The sequence below is a fragment of the Falco cherrug genome, chromosome 4 (assembly GCF_023634085.1).
Source record: "Falco cherrug isolate bFalChe1 chromosome 4, bFalChe1.pri, whole genome shotgun sequence".
In the NCBI taxonomy this organism is placed as follows: Eukaryota; Metazoa; Chordata; class Aves; order Falconiformes; family Falconidae; genus Falco; species Falco cherrug.
Genome location: NC_073700.1, coordinates 1,382,372 through 1,397,341, shown reverse-complemented (window position 1 = coordinate 1,397,341; position 14,970 = coordinate 1,382,372). Strand labels below are relative to the sequence as shown.

The following is a 14,970-nucleotide window of genomic DNA, read 5'->3' as shown; positions in this document are numbered from 1 at the left end:
CGCGGGGGACAGCCTGTGCCGGCAGGGACGGGACGCGGCGCGGCACAGCATGGTGGGGCACCGTGCAGGACCAGCTAACACCGAACACCCGGGGCAGGGGAAGGCACATGTCAAGCAAACTGAGGCGGTGAGAGTGTCTCTGCATACAAGCGGACAGGCATGCCCCGGGGAAGTGCCATGCTCTGGGGTGGTCACCACGGGGAGCCGTTACCTTCACTGTCCGAGACAACGCAATGAGCATCATCCATGCCGTAGCCCTCCTCGTGCTTGTACGAGTGACTCCTTGGCACGTCTTTGATGTGCTTTTGCACATCAGGCAACGAGTGGCTGGAGCAGAACTGGGAGCAGGGGTCCCCTGCCGACTGGGGGCCGGGCCCCCCCGTGGCTCGTGACCCCCCCACCGACTTCCCCAGGGGGCTGACGGGGCTCTCCTCCTCCGAGGGCTGCGTGCGGATGGGCGCCCGCCCACGGCTCTGGCTCATGCTGAGGGATGAGGGCTTGGAGCCACCTTTCTGGGAGCGCTCCGTGCCCTCCCGCTCGTAGGACTTGCTCCGGCCGCCCACCTCCCGGCTGGAGGACTTTTCCACCCCATAGCCAGAGGAGCGGGTTCTGCTGCTGGCAGAGTAGACCCGCTCCTCCTCATCCACCAGATCCCGGCTGGAGACACCGTAGTACTTCTGCTGCTCATAGACGTTCTTCTTCAGGCCATAGGTGATCTCCTCCTGCATTTTCTTGGCCCTGGAGGCCACATTGCTGCTGCCAACCGATGTCGTCGTTGCGTAAGTGGCTAGGTCTGACTCCACATCTTTGGCTTCTTCGATGGGGGAGAACTTGGAGATCTTCTGCTCCATGCCCTGCTTTCTGTGCTTGCTGCGCTTTGAGGAGATGACGGCAGGCGCCAGGTTCTTGGATGAATGCTTCGGTAGTGCCGTGCTGGAGCCGTGCTTGTCCACCCGTGAGGAGTGCCGGTACTCACTGTCCCCATAGTAGTAGGATGAGCTGGTGGAGCTCCCAAACACCCTGCCATTGCTCTCCACGCCCCGGTGGTAGCTGTTCCTCCCTCGATGTTCAGGGCCGTGGTGGTCATAGACATCCTCCTCAGACTCCTCCTCAGCTTTGGTGTAGCAGCAGGGCCGGCTGGGGCCTTCAGTGTCCCCCAGCTCACTCTTCTCCCTGCCGTGGCGGCTGTCGGTGCCCATGCCCACCGGTTCCGCTTTCTGCCCCTCTACTGGTGGGCTCTCCTTGGTGAGCTCGCTGATGTCCTCGATCATCACGTAGTTACGGGGGATGTTCTGCTCCAGGTTGGTGTAGAGGGACTCGGAAGAGAAGCTGGCTGAGGGCCCCTGGGCCACGCTGGCTCTCTCGGCTGGCCGGGCCTCGGGCGCCTTGTACTGCTCGTAGCTGCTGCTCACTGGCGCAGTGCTGAAGGTGACGTCGGGAACGGCGGAGGAGCTGGTGACTGTGCCAATGACCTCGTAGTTGGTGGGGATCTTCTGTTCCAGGTCGGCCAGTGAGGTCTGCCGTGGCTTCTGGTGCCCACCAGCGATGTCCGCTGGGCTCTGGAAGAGGGCGGGCTGTGCTGCTGGCACGGTGGCCGCCCCAGCGAAGGCGCTCGGGGCTTGGTAGGGGTTTTGGGGCCGGAAGCCCGGCTGGCCTGGGGTGCCCAGCTCCGGATATGTGGGGCCGGGGGCCGGGAAGGTGCCGGCTGAGGCGAAGGCAGGCAGCGGGGCCGCAGGCAAGCCATCCTGCGAGGTGCTGGCCGTGGGGTACTGAGGGGGCTGCAGGCGTGCTGGCGGGAAGGCAGCGGGGCCCTGTGGGGCAGGGTATGGGTAGGTGTCGTAGGAGGCAGCGGCGGCGGCAAAGTCAGGGTACTGCCCGGCAGGTGCGGGGTGCAGGCCAGCACCATCGTAGGCAGCGAGGCGCAGGCTGTGCAGCTCGCTGTCAGACAGGTAGTCGCGGCGGTCCCCGGCGCAGCGCAGGTAGGGGTGGTCCCGCCCGCTCCCCCGCTCCTTCAGCAGTGACTCCTTGCGCTGGGTGATGCCCAGCTCCAGGTACTTCAGCTTGGCGTCGATCTCCTTCTCCTCCTCATCGAGCTCTGCCTGCTTCTTCCGCAGCTTGGTGGCCTCGTGCTCCACCAGCCTCAGGTCACGGTCCAGTTCCTTTAGCAGGCTGGCCTTGGTGACCGGCGCGGTGGCCTTGGGGGCCAGGCTGCTCAGGTAAAGCTGGGAAGCGGCCGGGCTGGCCAGGGGGACATGGGGCTCCTCAGGCGGCGGACTGGGAAGCGTCCGCTTCACCTTGCGTGCCAGTGGGCTTGACTGCAGTCCCCCCACCTGCAAAGCCAAGCGACATCTGGTCAGGGGCACAGGTGGGGGTCCCTCCATGTCCCTCCCGAGCATCACAGAGCATTTTGCATGTGGTGGGCTGTGGTGAGGTGGCCCACTATGCACGTGTTCCCCCATGCACTGAGGAAGCGGCATTTATGTAAAAGCACAATAAATAGGATGGAAGTAACAGGCAGGGCGCTTTCCGTGAGTAATTACCAGGGGTGGCAGCCAGCCAAGTGCCAGGCTGGCCATGTGCACGCCGCTGCCTGCCGCAAAAACTGCTTTCTGTCCTCAGGCGCTTGGCAGCAGGGCCCAGGGGAGTGGCCGGGGGCTGCTGCTGCCCCGGGAATTGCCCCAGGGCTGTCTGCTGGGCGCTTGGCAGCCTAAGGCAACCTCGGTGAGCGGGGGCAAAGGCGGGAGCGAGAGCCGCCACAGCCTGAATCGGAGTCATGCATGGTGGCTGCTCCTTGGCAGAGAAGGGGGACCTGGCTTGGGCAGGGGACAGGGGACAGCCCCGACCCTGCCAGGGGGGCAGTTCCTGCCCGCTGCTGGGCTCATGGAGCCTGTGGAGCTCCAGGGCCTCCCTCCGGCTGCCGGCTCTGGTGCACACGGCTGTGCACACCGGCTGTCATCAGCTGCTATGGAAGCCAGCCCTTTAAAATATTAATTGCCACAGTACTAATGAAACCGAAATGTCCCGAGGTGCCTCCTGCAGCCATTCCCCAAGGGAAAGGTTTTCCCTGTGTTGACGTACCTGGGTGCCAGGGAGCAGCGAGTGTTGGTAGAGGGAGAACCTGTCTTTGCCAGCCTCCTCGGCGGTGGGGCTGATGGGCTTGGGGTCAGACAGAGAGCGCTGCATGGTCTTGATGGGACGCGGCAGCGACTGCTGACGCTGGGCCAAGTCGGTGGTGAAGTGCTTCTGCGGGGGAACGTGAGCCTTGTTCAGCCGCTCACTGGTGGCAAAAGAGGACTCCAGGAGGCGGTGGGGGGACAGTGGGGAGACAGGCGAGTAAAGGACCTGTGGAGAACGGGGTGGCTGGCGGGTTACCAGCTGGGAGAGGGACTCGGCCGGTAGATGGGACTGGTACCCGATTTCCAGGGGATCTGGCTTCTTCTTCTCAAACTTGCCCAAGGTCTGCTGCCGGACAGCGTGGGGGTCCAGGGGGCCCGTGCTCACCATCTGGATGTTGGTGGAATAGGGCGTGATGGTGGTGGGCACCGTCAGCTGGGGGACCACAATGCCGGGCTGCAGGGCTGCCTCCGGCTCCGTCTGGCAGGCCAGGCTCTCACCCCGCTGTGTCTTCTCTGGGGCCGAGATGTACTTCACAATCTCCACACGGGGGTCATGGGTGGTGATATGGATGGAGGGGGAGACACGGAGGAGCTGATCGGGCTCTGTCTGCACCGAGCAGTCGCTGATGGTCTGGATGCCCACACTGGCTGTGCTGCGGGCCACCCCCTCCAGCTTTCCCTCAGCACTGGCCTCAGCGTGCCGCGAGGCCCGGGAGCGCCGGCGGCGCACAGGCTGCTCCCACTCCCCACTGTCCTCCTCGTCTGTCTGCACGCTGCAGTCAGTGCTGCGCCGCGCTCGCCGCCGCCGTGACAGCAGGTACCGCTCCTCACCATCCTCCTCATCCGTCTGCACGCTGCTGTCTGCCGTCTTCCTCGCCGTGAAGGCCTCCTGTGCCACCTCCTTCTCATAGGCATCACGCAGCCGTGGCATTGAGTTCCTCTTCTTGATGCCCCGGCCAGGCTCCCAGGACTCCTCGGCTTGCAGCGACATGTCTGAGGCCGAGCTACTGAGCGGCCGCTGTGGTGCAGGGTAGCGGGGACCAGCGGGCCCATCTGGTGCTGCCTGGCTTGGTGGAGGCCATGCCTGCCCATTGTGCGGCAGGGCCCGCGGCGCCTCGGCAGGCCCCTCAGGCGGACGGGCAGTGGGCTCAGTGGGCACAGGGAAAGCAGACTTCTGCCGCTTCTGCTCCTCCAGCTGCTGCTGCAGCTGGTGCTGGAGCTGGTGGATGTGCTCGAGCTGGAGGCGCTGCTGGGCGAGCTGCTCCCGCTGCAGGGCCAGCTGCGCATGCCGCTCCTCCTGCTGCTGCTGCAGCACCTGCTGCTTGATGCACTGCAGCTCCTGCAGCTCCCGCTGCACCAGCAGCTGCTCCTTCTCCCGGTGCCGCTGCAACTCTGCACGCTCCCGCTCCAGCTCCTCCTGCAGCCGCAGCTGCCGCAACTTCTCCAGCTCCACGCGCTCCCGCTCCAGCTGCAGCACGTGCTCCTGCTGCTTGCGCTGCCGTTCCTCCTCCCGCTCCCGCTCCTCCCGCTGTGCCCCATCCAGTGGTGGCTTGGGTACCGTGGGCACCTGCCCACCCTCCTTGCTGGCCGCTGGTGCCGCCGGCCCCTCAGCATGGGGAGCAGCCCCCGCTGGCTCCGCTCTCTGCAAGCCACCAATAGGGGCGGTGGGGGCTTTGGAAGCGGGACCAGCACCCGCCGCCACCGGTGCTGTGCTGACGGGCTTGCCCAGGTAGACGGGTGTCTCCACCAGCGAGGCTGGCGGGGCTGGCCGGCTCGGGGCTGGGTAGCGGTAGAGGCCCTGTGCCGCCAGTGGGACACGGGGGGTGATGACCGGCAGCCTGGTCAGGCTGGCCAGCGGGACCGCCGCCACACCGCCCGGGCCATAGGGTCTATACAGCCCACGCAGCATGGGCCGCAGCACTGAGGCCGGCTGGGTGGTGATGGGCAGCGTGGAGGCGATGGGTGTGTTGATGGTGGAGTAGATCATGCCGTCAGCGGCCCGCACTGTGGCGGTGGAAGGGAACATCTGCCGGATGGCGCCCAGGCGGACACCGGGGATGTTGTACTGTGCCAGGCTGCCAAGGCCCTGCCGCGTCTCCGGGAAGGTGGGGTTGTACATCCTGCCATGTTTGGGGGGCACAGGGCCCTGTTGCTGAGCCGCCAGTCCCACCGCGGTCCCCGGCCCAGCGCTGTGGGCATAGGGCAGCAGGTCGGGGCCGTTGGCATGCCGGCCTCCATACTGGTCCATGGAGTTGAGGGCGGCGCACATACGGCTGATCTCGCGTGCCGTGGTGGCACTGTAGTGGGCCAGGCTGGACTCCTGGAAGCTGGCCAGGTCCCCCCGGGGTGAGAAGCGGTAGTCGGAGTAGATGTTGGAGGCCGAGCTGTACCTCCGCATGGGAAGTGGGTGGCCCAGCAGCTCCGCTGGCTGGCGGAGGTCAGAGAAGGAGCCGTACTGCAGCCCCTGGCCCAGGTAACCCCCCTCGGCAAAGCCCACACTGTAGGAGTGCTTCATGGTGCTGAGGTCCACTGCAGCATCACCCGCTGGGGAGGGGAAGGGCTGATCCCCCTTCGTGGGGTAGTAGCTCATCCCAATTTCAGAGAGGTTCGTGTCTGACATGGAGGAGTAGAGGCGGCCGAAGGCGCCAGTCGGGTAAAACTTCTGCTCCTCATAAAGCGCGGGTGCTGGGGCTGGCTGCTCTCGGTAGGGGAAGGTCTCTGGCAGCTCTGGCTCTCTGCTGCCGTAGAGCGGCCCACTGGCTTTCCGGCCAGGTGCCGATGCCTCCCCGGCTTTCTTCTCTGGCATCTTGGAGGTGGGGTTGAAAGCCCCGGTGCAGCTGCCACCAAAGGGGAATTTGTAGACCATGTCACAGCAGGCGACCTGGCTCTCTGGCTTCACACCCGTGAGGTCCAACACATTGGCCGGCGGCTCCTCCTTCAGCACTTTGGTCACTGGTCCAGCCGCCACCTCCTCCATCTGCACCATCATCACCTGGGATTTCTTGCCGCCCAGGGCAAGGAGAGGGCTCTGGCTCTTCAGCTCCACTGGAACTGCCCGGTACAACTCCGAGCCCGGCTCTGGTGGGAAGGCCTGAGGGTGGCCACCAATGTTCTGCGCCCCACTGGTCTGTGTGATGAGCGCGTCCTTCTTCACCATCTGGCCTGGCATGCCATACCTTGCAAACTTGGTCTGGGGGGCAGCAGTGGGCTCAGGCTTGCTTACGGCTGCTCCACTGGCTCTGACAGTGGCTGTCTGGACACCCTGCTCCACCTGCTTCACCTGTGCAAGGCACACCGGGCTCCCAGTCCCCTGCCCAAAGTCCACCCGGCTCTGGAAAGGGTCTCCATAGACTACAGGCTGCTTGGCCTGCGAGAGGAGCATGGGGGAGGCTATGGCCAGGCCGGCGGTGCTGGCTGCTGCGATGATGGCATGGGGCTGCTCCTGGGCATTGAGGTTGATGATCAAGGGCTGGATGGCCGTGGACTGTCGACTTGGGATATGGTCCAAGGTCAGGCAGTACTTCCTGGCCTCAGTGGCCAAGGAGGTGAGATCCATACCTTGGTCCGTTATGATGATGGGGGAAGACTTCAGCGCAGTCCGTAAGTCTACAGCGTTAGTGCTCGGCACCTTGGGCCCTGGCTCAACCCGGGACGTGCCGGGGATGGAGGAGATGCGGCAGAGGGAGATGTTTTCTGCAGGAAGTGCTCCCCAGCCATACAGCCCCGTGATGCTCTCTGTGGCTGAAGTCACGGCAGGTGCCTTCTGGCTGTGCTCCTTCACCGGTTGTGTCCTGACATAGGCACCTGGTGGCTGCTCTGGCTCCAGCGCCTGGCTGTAGCCATGTGCCGGCAGCTGCCGGCTTGGCCTGGTGGGAGATGAGGTGGGGGATGTCGAGGAGCCGGAGCTGACCAGCTTGGTTTGGCTGGCCGCGTCAGCCGCCAGTGTGATCAGCATGAAGGGGGCATCCTGTGAAGAGGGCTGCCGGGTCAGGCGCGGCGAGCCTGCCCGGTGCGGCGTCTGCGTCCCCTGTGCCACCATGGGTGAAGAGATGGCGGGGCCAGCAGCGGCAGCGGTGGGACCCTCGTAGGGGAGGAGGGGGCTCTGTGTCTGCGTGGAGAACTCTGCTGTGGCCTTTGCAGCACGGGTGGGACTCTGTGTGGGGGAGGTGGGTGACAGCGGAGGGCTGGAGCTCTTGAAGAAGGAGTATGTCTTGGGCGGTGGGGGCTTGCCATCGCTCGCAGCCGGGAGCTTCTCCCTGGCTGTCTGCACACTGATCTCCACCGCTGCCTTGCTTCTGCTGGTGTCCTCCGTCTGCGAGCCGTAGCTGATGGTGCTCTTCACTGGAGTGTAGCTTCTGCCAGCTATGGGTGGGACCTCTGGAGCTGGGGAGCTGTAGCTCCGCAGCACGCTCCCAGGGCTGCCCGCTGCTGTCGTCACCGTGCTGGCACCTTTGCTGTAGGCATAAGGAGTGGTGGCAGCCTTGGACACGGGGCCGGGCGCTGCTGGGGTGATCTGGACCTTGGCTAGGTCTTGCCCCTCTTTTGCAAAATGCTGGGTGACCCGGACGTCAGGAATGGCCTTGCCTGTGCTGCTGTCAGAGGTGGCAAAGGAGACGGGAGCGGAGAGCTGCGTGGGGCTGGTGCCAGGGGTGAGCGGACCCCCGTTCTGTTTCATCAGGTCAGCATAGGCGCTCTCGGCATTGAGGAAGTGCTTCTCCTGGTACGTCTCGTCCTGCCCCTTTGCCTTCTCTCCCTGCTCGAGGGCCAGGTCAAAGGAGGAAGACTGGTGCATCCTGGAGATGCTCTGTGAGGTCTGCAGGATCTCTTCATACACCGCTCCTGCCTTCGGCAGGGCACTTGGATAGCTGGGCTGGGAGGGGCGTGTGGGGCCACCGTCATACTGGTACTCTTCAGCATACTGGTACTCAAAGCCATTCTGGCCTTCGGTGCCGTGGTAGCCAACCTGCTGGTAGCCACTGCCATAGGAAACAGCCGGCTGCGCCTGCTGGACCTGCTGCCTCTGCATCATCTCTGCCTTCCTCATCATCTCCTCATAAGCTTCCTCGGCACTCTTAAGGGGCTTGCTGGCCGGCTGGCTGGGGCCGCTGTCCCCCTTCTCCGTTGGGGAGTACAGTGACATGAAGGTGGGCAGGTTGTACTCGCTGCCCGACTTGTACAGCTTGGAGGCCACAGTGTCGAAGCTCTCGGCCTCCGAGTCAATGGAGGGTGAGTACTCGGAGCAGGAGGAGCGGTGCAGCTCCTCCATCTCTGCCGCCTGCCGCAGCTCCTCAGTGGGAGAGGCATCTTCAATGGGGGAGAGGTTGCTAGGGGGGGTTTTGGAGCGCTCCCTCCTCCGCTGGGCCCTCAGCTCCTCCTTGTCACGCTTGGTCTTGCGTGCAGTGCTCCGGATGCGCTGCTGCTCCACCTCCCGCATCTTCTCCTGCTCCCGCAGCAGCTCCTCTTCCTCCCGCAGCTCCTCCTCCTCAGACGAGTCCTCAATGGTGGGAAGCAAGGGCCCGTGCGAGCGGTGGCGAGCCTTCCTCTGCTGTTTCACCTCCTCCAGCCGCTGCCGGCGGCTGGGGCTGCTGTCACTGTCCTCCTCCAGGGAGGAGATGGAGGTGGGTGAGGTGCCAGAGGTGTAGCTGGGTGTCGTGGCTGGCAGGGTGGAGGAGTACTCACCCCGGGACCGCTCCTCAGGGGAGCCCGTCAGGCTCTCCATCTCCAGCTCAGGCTCCCGGTCCAGGCTGGCATCCACCTCCTGGCCCATCTCCATCTCCCGGCCGTAGCCAGTCGTGCTGTTCAGCTCAATGGTCTTGAAGCGCCGCAGGCCTCCCTGGGCTGTGCTCAAGTCGTCACCCTCCGCCACCTCCAGCTCCTTCCCCTCCTCCTTGTACAGGCTGCTGGGGCCATGTGGCAGGCGCCGCTTGGCTGATGCCGCCTCTTTGCCCTTCTCCACCTCAGCCTTCTGCCCGGCTCTGGGGACACCATACTTGGTGCGCCCATAGTCTTCCTCCTCTTCCTCAAGGTTGTCCTCCTCTGCGCTCATCTCTAGGATCTGCCTCCGCATGAACTCCTCATCGCTCACCTCCACCTCCCGGCCCTTGGGCTGAGGGGGCACTGGGGAGAAGCCCCCCTCGCTGCTGTCCTCCACATAGTCGTGCCGCAGCTTGCTGCCAAACTCATCTGATGACTCTGCGCTCTCCCGCCGCTCCCGCTGATTCTCCCACTCCAGCGAGTCCTCATCCTCCTCCAGAATGTCCTCCAGCTCCTCATCTGAGTCGAAGGCTTCAGGGGTGATGGAGAGGTACCGTGGCCGCTGCCGCTGCTGCTCCTCCTGTGGCTCTGGGCCACCCTTGCCGCGCTCGGCAGGCTCTGGTGGGGCACCCCGGCCTTCCAGAAGAGGCCGCATGCTGCTCTCCAGCTTGGTGAGCTCGGAGGGGCTGGGGGGGCTCTGCCTGGTCAGCCCGGTGCTGCTCAGCTTCTCCTCCTCCTGCTGCACTAGGCCGGTGATCTCGCTCTGTGAGCTGGAGATGCCATCGGAGGAGTAGCCGGTGTCGCTCAGGCTCTGGGGGCTGCGGGACAGGTCCGGGGGGTAAGGCTTGCTCCCGTCCTGCGGGCAAGGGAGAGTGCAGCGTCAGACCCAGGCAGCTCTGGAGCTGCTGTCCCCACTTCCCCCCAGATCCTCTCCTGAGGACCACACAGAAGGTCTGGGCAGCACTGGGAGCCTGCCCAGCATGAAGGTCGGGGCCGCCATGTGTCCCTCCCTCAATGGCTCATCAGCAATTTGTCTGCGTACTAATGAAGGCAGGTAATGGGGTGAGCTGCAGGCGGGGGGTGGCACAGCACATGTCCCCAGGGGCAAAGGTGCTGTAGGACTCATAACTATGTTTAAAAAATTGGGCCCCATCAGCATTATCTCCCCTGACACCTAAGACAGGAAGGCTGTCTAACGGCAATATCGATTTTTTTACTATCCACCACACAGAGAGCCAGCGGCGGCTGAGCCCTGTCCGTCAGCCTTGGGATACCAACGGCCACACGCCCTTCCCTAGGGAAGGGATGCGAGGGCAGAGCCGCCTGCTGCTCTTCCCAGCATGGGGAGAAGCCCAAGCACTGGTAATAGGGGTGGGGGAGTCTGGGGAGGGGGCAGCCGTTGTGCCCCGGCACCCGGCCAGGCTGGTGCGGCAGCACTGAGAGGACAGGAGCTTTGCCAGCAGCCGCCGTGGGGAACAGCCGCCTTTTAATGAACTTTAATTTCTCTGACTGACAGCCCTGCAAAGCAGCCTTCAGAAGCAGAGTGGCCCCCAGGATCCTCGTTAGATGCCAGCAGAAATAAACAGGCCCTTTTAATTGACATTACAATTAGGCAGCACTGGGGGCAAGCCTCTGAGCCACGGGGAAAGTGCCGTCGCACCCGGACCCAGTCCAACATCCTGCCAGCACAGAGGCACCATGGACCTTATTTGATTTTTGGGGGTGTAAGGAGCCTCTTCCCTGGGGGCTACACAACAGCACGAGGGGCAGCCATCCCCTCCCAGCTACTGGGGATCTCCTGCCATGTCCCCTCCCGCGGGAGGCTGTGCCAGCTGCTGCTGGGATGGTTGCTTATGAGGGAAGAGCATCCCAATGCAGCTGAATATTTCCCTGAATTCTATTGAATTTTTAGACAGCTGGGACGAGGAGTTTGAAAAATGCCCACTGCTGCAACATGAAAGGTGAAACAAGTTTTCCATTTAACAACAAACTGAACTGCCCTTATGTTATTTCAAAACAAATCCAAAGGACGGAGGTGACCTGCACTGTTACATTATGCCCAAATTGGTGTCATGCTAATATAAAGAAGGCAAAGACCAGCACACTGCTACAGAGCCTGTGAAGCTCCTAAGTGGTTTGGAAATGCTGAGACAGCAGTGTTTTGAACTCACCAATTCCCAAAAGGCCATTTCCCGAGGCAAATGGCCTCAATGACACAGATTCTGCTCTGACTTGGAATAAACCCCCCCCTGTTTCTGAGCACGGCCGCTGGTGGAGGCATGGCTCAGCGCCATGCCAGCCCTGGGCAGGCTGCAGTCCCCAGGGATGCCCAGAGCTGGATGCACCCAGAGAGCTCACCTCCTGCTCCTTCGCCCGCGGCGCCTCGGGGGGTGCCCGGCTCTCCTTGATCTCTGCCTCGGGTTTGGGGGTTGCGCTCTTTGCCTTCGGCACGGCACTCTCAGGAGCTCTGGAAGGCTCTGGGGCAGCTTTGGGCAGCAGCTTTTCTTCTGCTGGCACTGGGGGCTTCTTCTCCACCGGGACAGGGCTTGGGGTCTTGCTCTGCCCGGCAGCCCGGAGGCTCCTTGCGGGTGAGGGCTGCTGCTCGGGGGCTGCCACCGGCTCGGGGGGCACTGGCACGGGCGCTCTCGGCTGCTGGCTGGCGGCTGGGGGCTGGTGCCGTGGGGAGCTGCTGGGCGGTTGCTTTGGGGCAGGCAGTGGCATCGGGGCAGGGTCACCGAGGCTGCCTTCCAGCAGCCTCTGAGTTTGGCAGTTCAAGCACAGCCATTCGTTCTTCTGCAAAACAAAGAAAGGAAAAGTTCTGAATAAACTCTGGGAGCTTCGTCCCAGCAGGGACCTCTCCAAGAAGTTCAGCAGACGGGACACATGGCGATGGCGCAAAGGACTCAGCCCACTCAAACCAAAGAACCTGCTTCAGGGAGGCCAGGTGGTGAGCACGCAAGCGCTGAAACGCTGGTGCTGTGGCAGAGGGGATGTGCAGCACTGGAGCTGGACCCTACAAACCACCTAAAAAAGGCCAACCACCCAGCTTAAACCTACCCCTACCTTTGTCCAGACCTCACTGATGTTCAGCCAAAGGGACCATGGCTATGACAAAGGCATTTCACACTCTGCCCCACAACACCTCAGCATCACCAGCTCTTTTCATCTCCAGTCTTGTCGGTATTACAGTTTTAAGTGAAATTAAACAATGAAGGCAGATTTCTACCGTAGCTTAACACTTCTCAGGCTCCATACGGCTTTTCTCTCACTCTGGTTTGTTTTCCTTGATACAATAAAGGTTTAATAGCATAATCATAATACTTAAGGATATTTTTTTTCTGGGTTATCAGAAAATGCTGGGTACAAAAGTACGCAAAAATTTCCCAAAGATATTACCCAAAGTACACGCTGTGCAGGAAAAGAACAAGACAATCTTGTCTAGTGAAATTCTCAGCAAGAGCTGTCATTTTATGGCCTGGAAAAAACAGCTTGTGAGCGGGGCTGTGAGTGGCAGATAGCCCATGGGGCTACAGCAGGGGCTCTGCATTAAGAGATCAGAAGCACTTTCCCCCCCAGGTTGTCCAAGGGCTATTTTTACCCACCCAGGAATGTCCAGGAATAGGGCTCTGACATTTCCTTCCCTTTTGATGTTTCATCATCTTAAATCTTTTCGTTTTTGCTGCTAACAGCCCAATATGCTCCAAGTCCTTTTCCCAGAACCCTCTTGCTGACCTGTTGCTCCAGAAGCTCAGGGTGGCCAACCTCGGGGGGCAGCTGGCCCCAGAGGAGCTGTCACACTCTTAGAGATGTGGTCTTGGTCTTCAGCGGGACCAGCCTGGGGCCGGGGCTACAAGCCAGCAGCATCTCCTGGGGCCAGAGTCTCCATGTAGAAGATGAGGTTCACCAAAATGGCCTCAAGGAAACAGCCTCAAGCTGCACCAGGGGAGGTTTAGATTGGATATTAGGAAAGATTTCTCCACCAAAAGGGTTATCAAGCCCTGGAAGAGGCTGCCCAGGGTACCGGTTGAGTCACCCATCCCTGAAGGTATTTAAAAGACTTGTAGATGTGGCACTTAGGGACGTGGTTTAGCAGTGGACTTGGCAATGCTGGGTTAACAGTTGGACTAGATGGTCTTAAGGGTCTTTTCCAATCTAAATGATTCTATGATTCTATTCTACGACCCTAAAAACCATACCTAAGGGATGGCAGCAGCATGACGGGCTTAACACCTGCATCCCACACCCAGGAGTCCCCACATTTTGACAAGATGCTGGAGACGCTTTGCAGCTGGTGGTGGCCAGTAGCAGGCAGTGGTGGTGGGCTTCCCCACGGACACTTCTTCACTCACACAGCAATCTGGCCCAGAAGCAGCCATCCAGCTCCCACTCTCCGGGAGCAGAGGCAGGAGAGCTTCTTCTGTGGAGAAAGGGCAGGTGCGCAACACCCTCCCTCCCAGCCCCACTGCCCCGCAGCAGCCCCTGCTCTTCACACAAACATCTTAAGAATACCTTGGGGCTTTGGAGGGCCAAGAAAAAATAACCCTTTCAGCACGGTAATTTTTAATTACTGCTTAATCAAAGAGAAAGTCTAATTAAGAGGCATGTGCAACCTATTGTATCTTAATGATTGCATTTGCTTTCTTTTATTTCAGAACTCGCTCTCATCCCTATACCTCTGAATCAGATCTCCTCGCCCTGCTCCGCTGTGTAATTATTTCAGACTGCAGAAGGAAATGTGATTGCGTGACACAAACTGAATCCCTGCCTCATGGAAATACGTGGCCTTTTCATTTCTCTTTCAGGAATCCCATTTCACTTCACCAGAGCTCCCTCCCTGATACTAGGAGCACGGGGGAGGTGTGATGCAGAGGGGACAGGCTGGCTGTGCCGGGGCAGAGCTCAGCTCAGCTCCTGCCCTTCACTCTCTGCGACACCATCATGCCAGCTCCCAGCTTGGTCCTGCAGGAACCAGAGAAGATCAGCCCACCTTGAACTACCCAGCCTGCCCCACCCAAGCCCTTAACATGCTCCCTGAATGGGGCATTGCCCATGCTCACGCTGTCCCACCCTGCCAGACCGTGGTGGCTGGGAAGGTCTGGACGAGGAGATGTGCACAGCTGCTTTTGCCCCTCCAGGACAAAATTCAAGCTAAGGATGACCAACGTTGCCCACCAAGTGCCAGCTGCAGACACTGAGCGCTAGTCTGGTCCCATCCAAGGAGATGGCTCTTGTGCCTGTGGAGAGGCAGGAGTCACACATGTTCTGGCCAGTGCCCTGCTGGGACAACCACCATGGCAGGACACCCTCCAGGAGATGTAGCCTCCTACATCAGCATGCTCCTTTTGTCTAGGTGTGCCTGGGTACAGACGTATGTGCTTTGCAGGAGTAGAGGCTCAGGGTGGACACTAGGAACAGTCCCTTTGCCGAGGCAGTGGTGCAGCCTGGGGCAGTCACTGTGGGGTCTCCATCCTTGGAGGGGGTTCAAAACTTTGCTAGACAAAGTCCCCTGTGTTGGTGGCCGCCCTGCTCTGCATGGGAGGCTGGACTGGGGACCCCACACTGTTCCACCAGCACCTCCCTGAGTCCATGCCGGCAAGGGTCACCACCACAGTGCAAGGCAGGCATCAGCAGAGAGGACCTGCTGGTGTCATCTCATCAGGATGAGGCTTAGGGGTCCTCCAGGACCAGCTGAGCACAGGACTGATTTGTGCCATGGGGATCTGATAGCTCCACAGATTGGTCTAAGCATCCTCTCTCAGGTTCCTCCCACCTGTGGCTCCGCGGCCATCCCCCTTGGCAGCTGCCCCACTTTGAGCAGCTCAACCTGCCATCCTGGTCTCGCAGATGTGGCAGCTCAACTCTTCATGGGACCAAACCGGGAAACGGATAAGGGAACGATCTCCAGTAAAAACAGCCCTGCCAAAAAGATTGTGGAGCTTCACTCTGAAATGCCCCTTGCTTTTCACAGCAGGCAGAAAGGCACGGGGACAGAGGGAAGGCAGAAAGTAGGGAAGGTCGCGGGTGGAGCTGGCCCTTAGTCTTCGCCAGCCATGAGACGTGCTGGCCAAGCCCTGGGAAATGCCCAAGATGAGAGACTGGC

General features: G+C 61.3%; 1 protein-coding gene across 4 annotated transcripts in view; it reads right to left on the bottom strand.

The window, feature by feature from the left end:
- The window catches only part of BSN (bassoon presynaptic cytomatrix protein), a 96,464-nt gene that overhangs the window by 4,679 nt on the left and 76,815 nt on the right, over positions 1 to 14,970 (bottom strand). For all 4 annotated transcript variants that reach the window (XM_055709826.1, XM_055709827.1, XM_055709829.1 and 1 more), the window contains 3 exons: positions 11,229 to 11,663; positions 3,079 to 9,726; positions 212 to 2,330 (listed from right to left, as the gene is read on the bottom strand). In XM_055709826.1, coding sequence (XP_055565801.1) covers positions 212 to 2,330; positions 3,079 to 9,726; positions 11,229 to 11,663 — 9,202 coding nt within the window. The remainder of the gene's footprint in view (positions 1 to 211; positions 2,331 to 3,078; positions 9,727 to 11,228; positions 11,664 to 14,970) is intronic.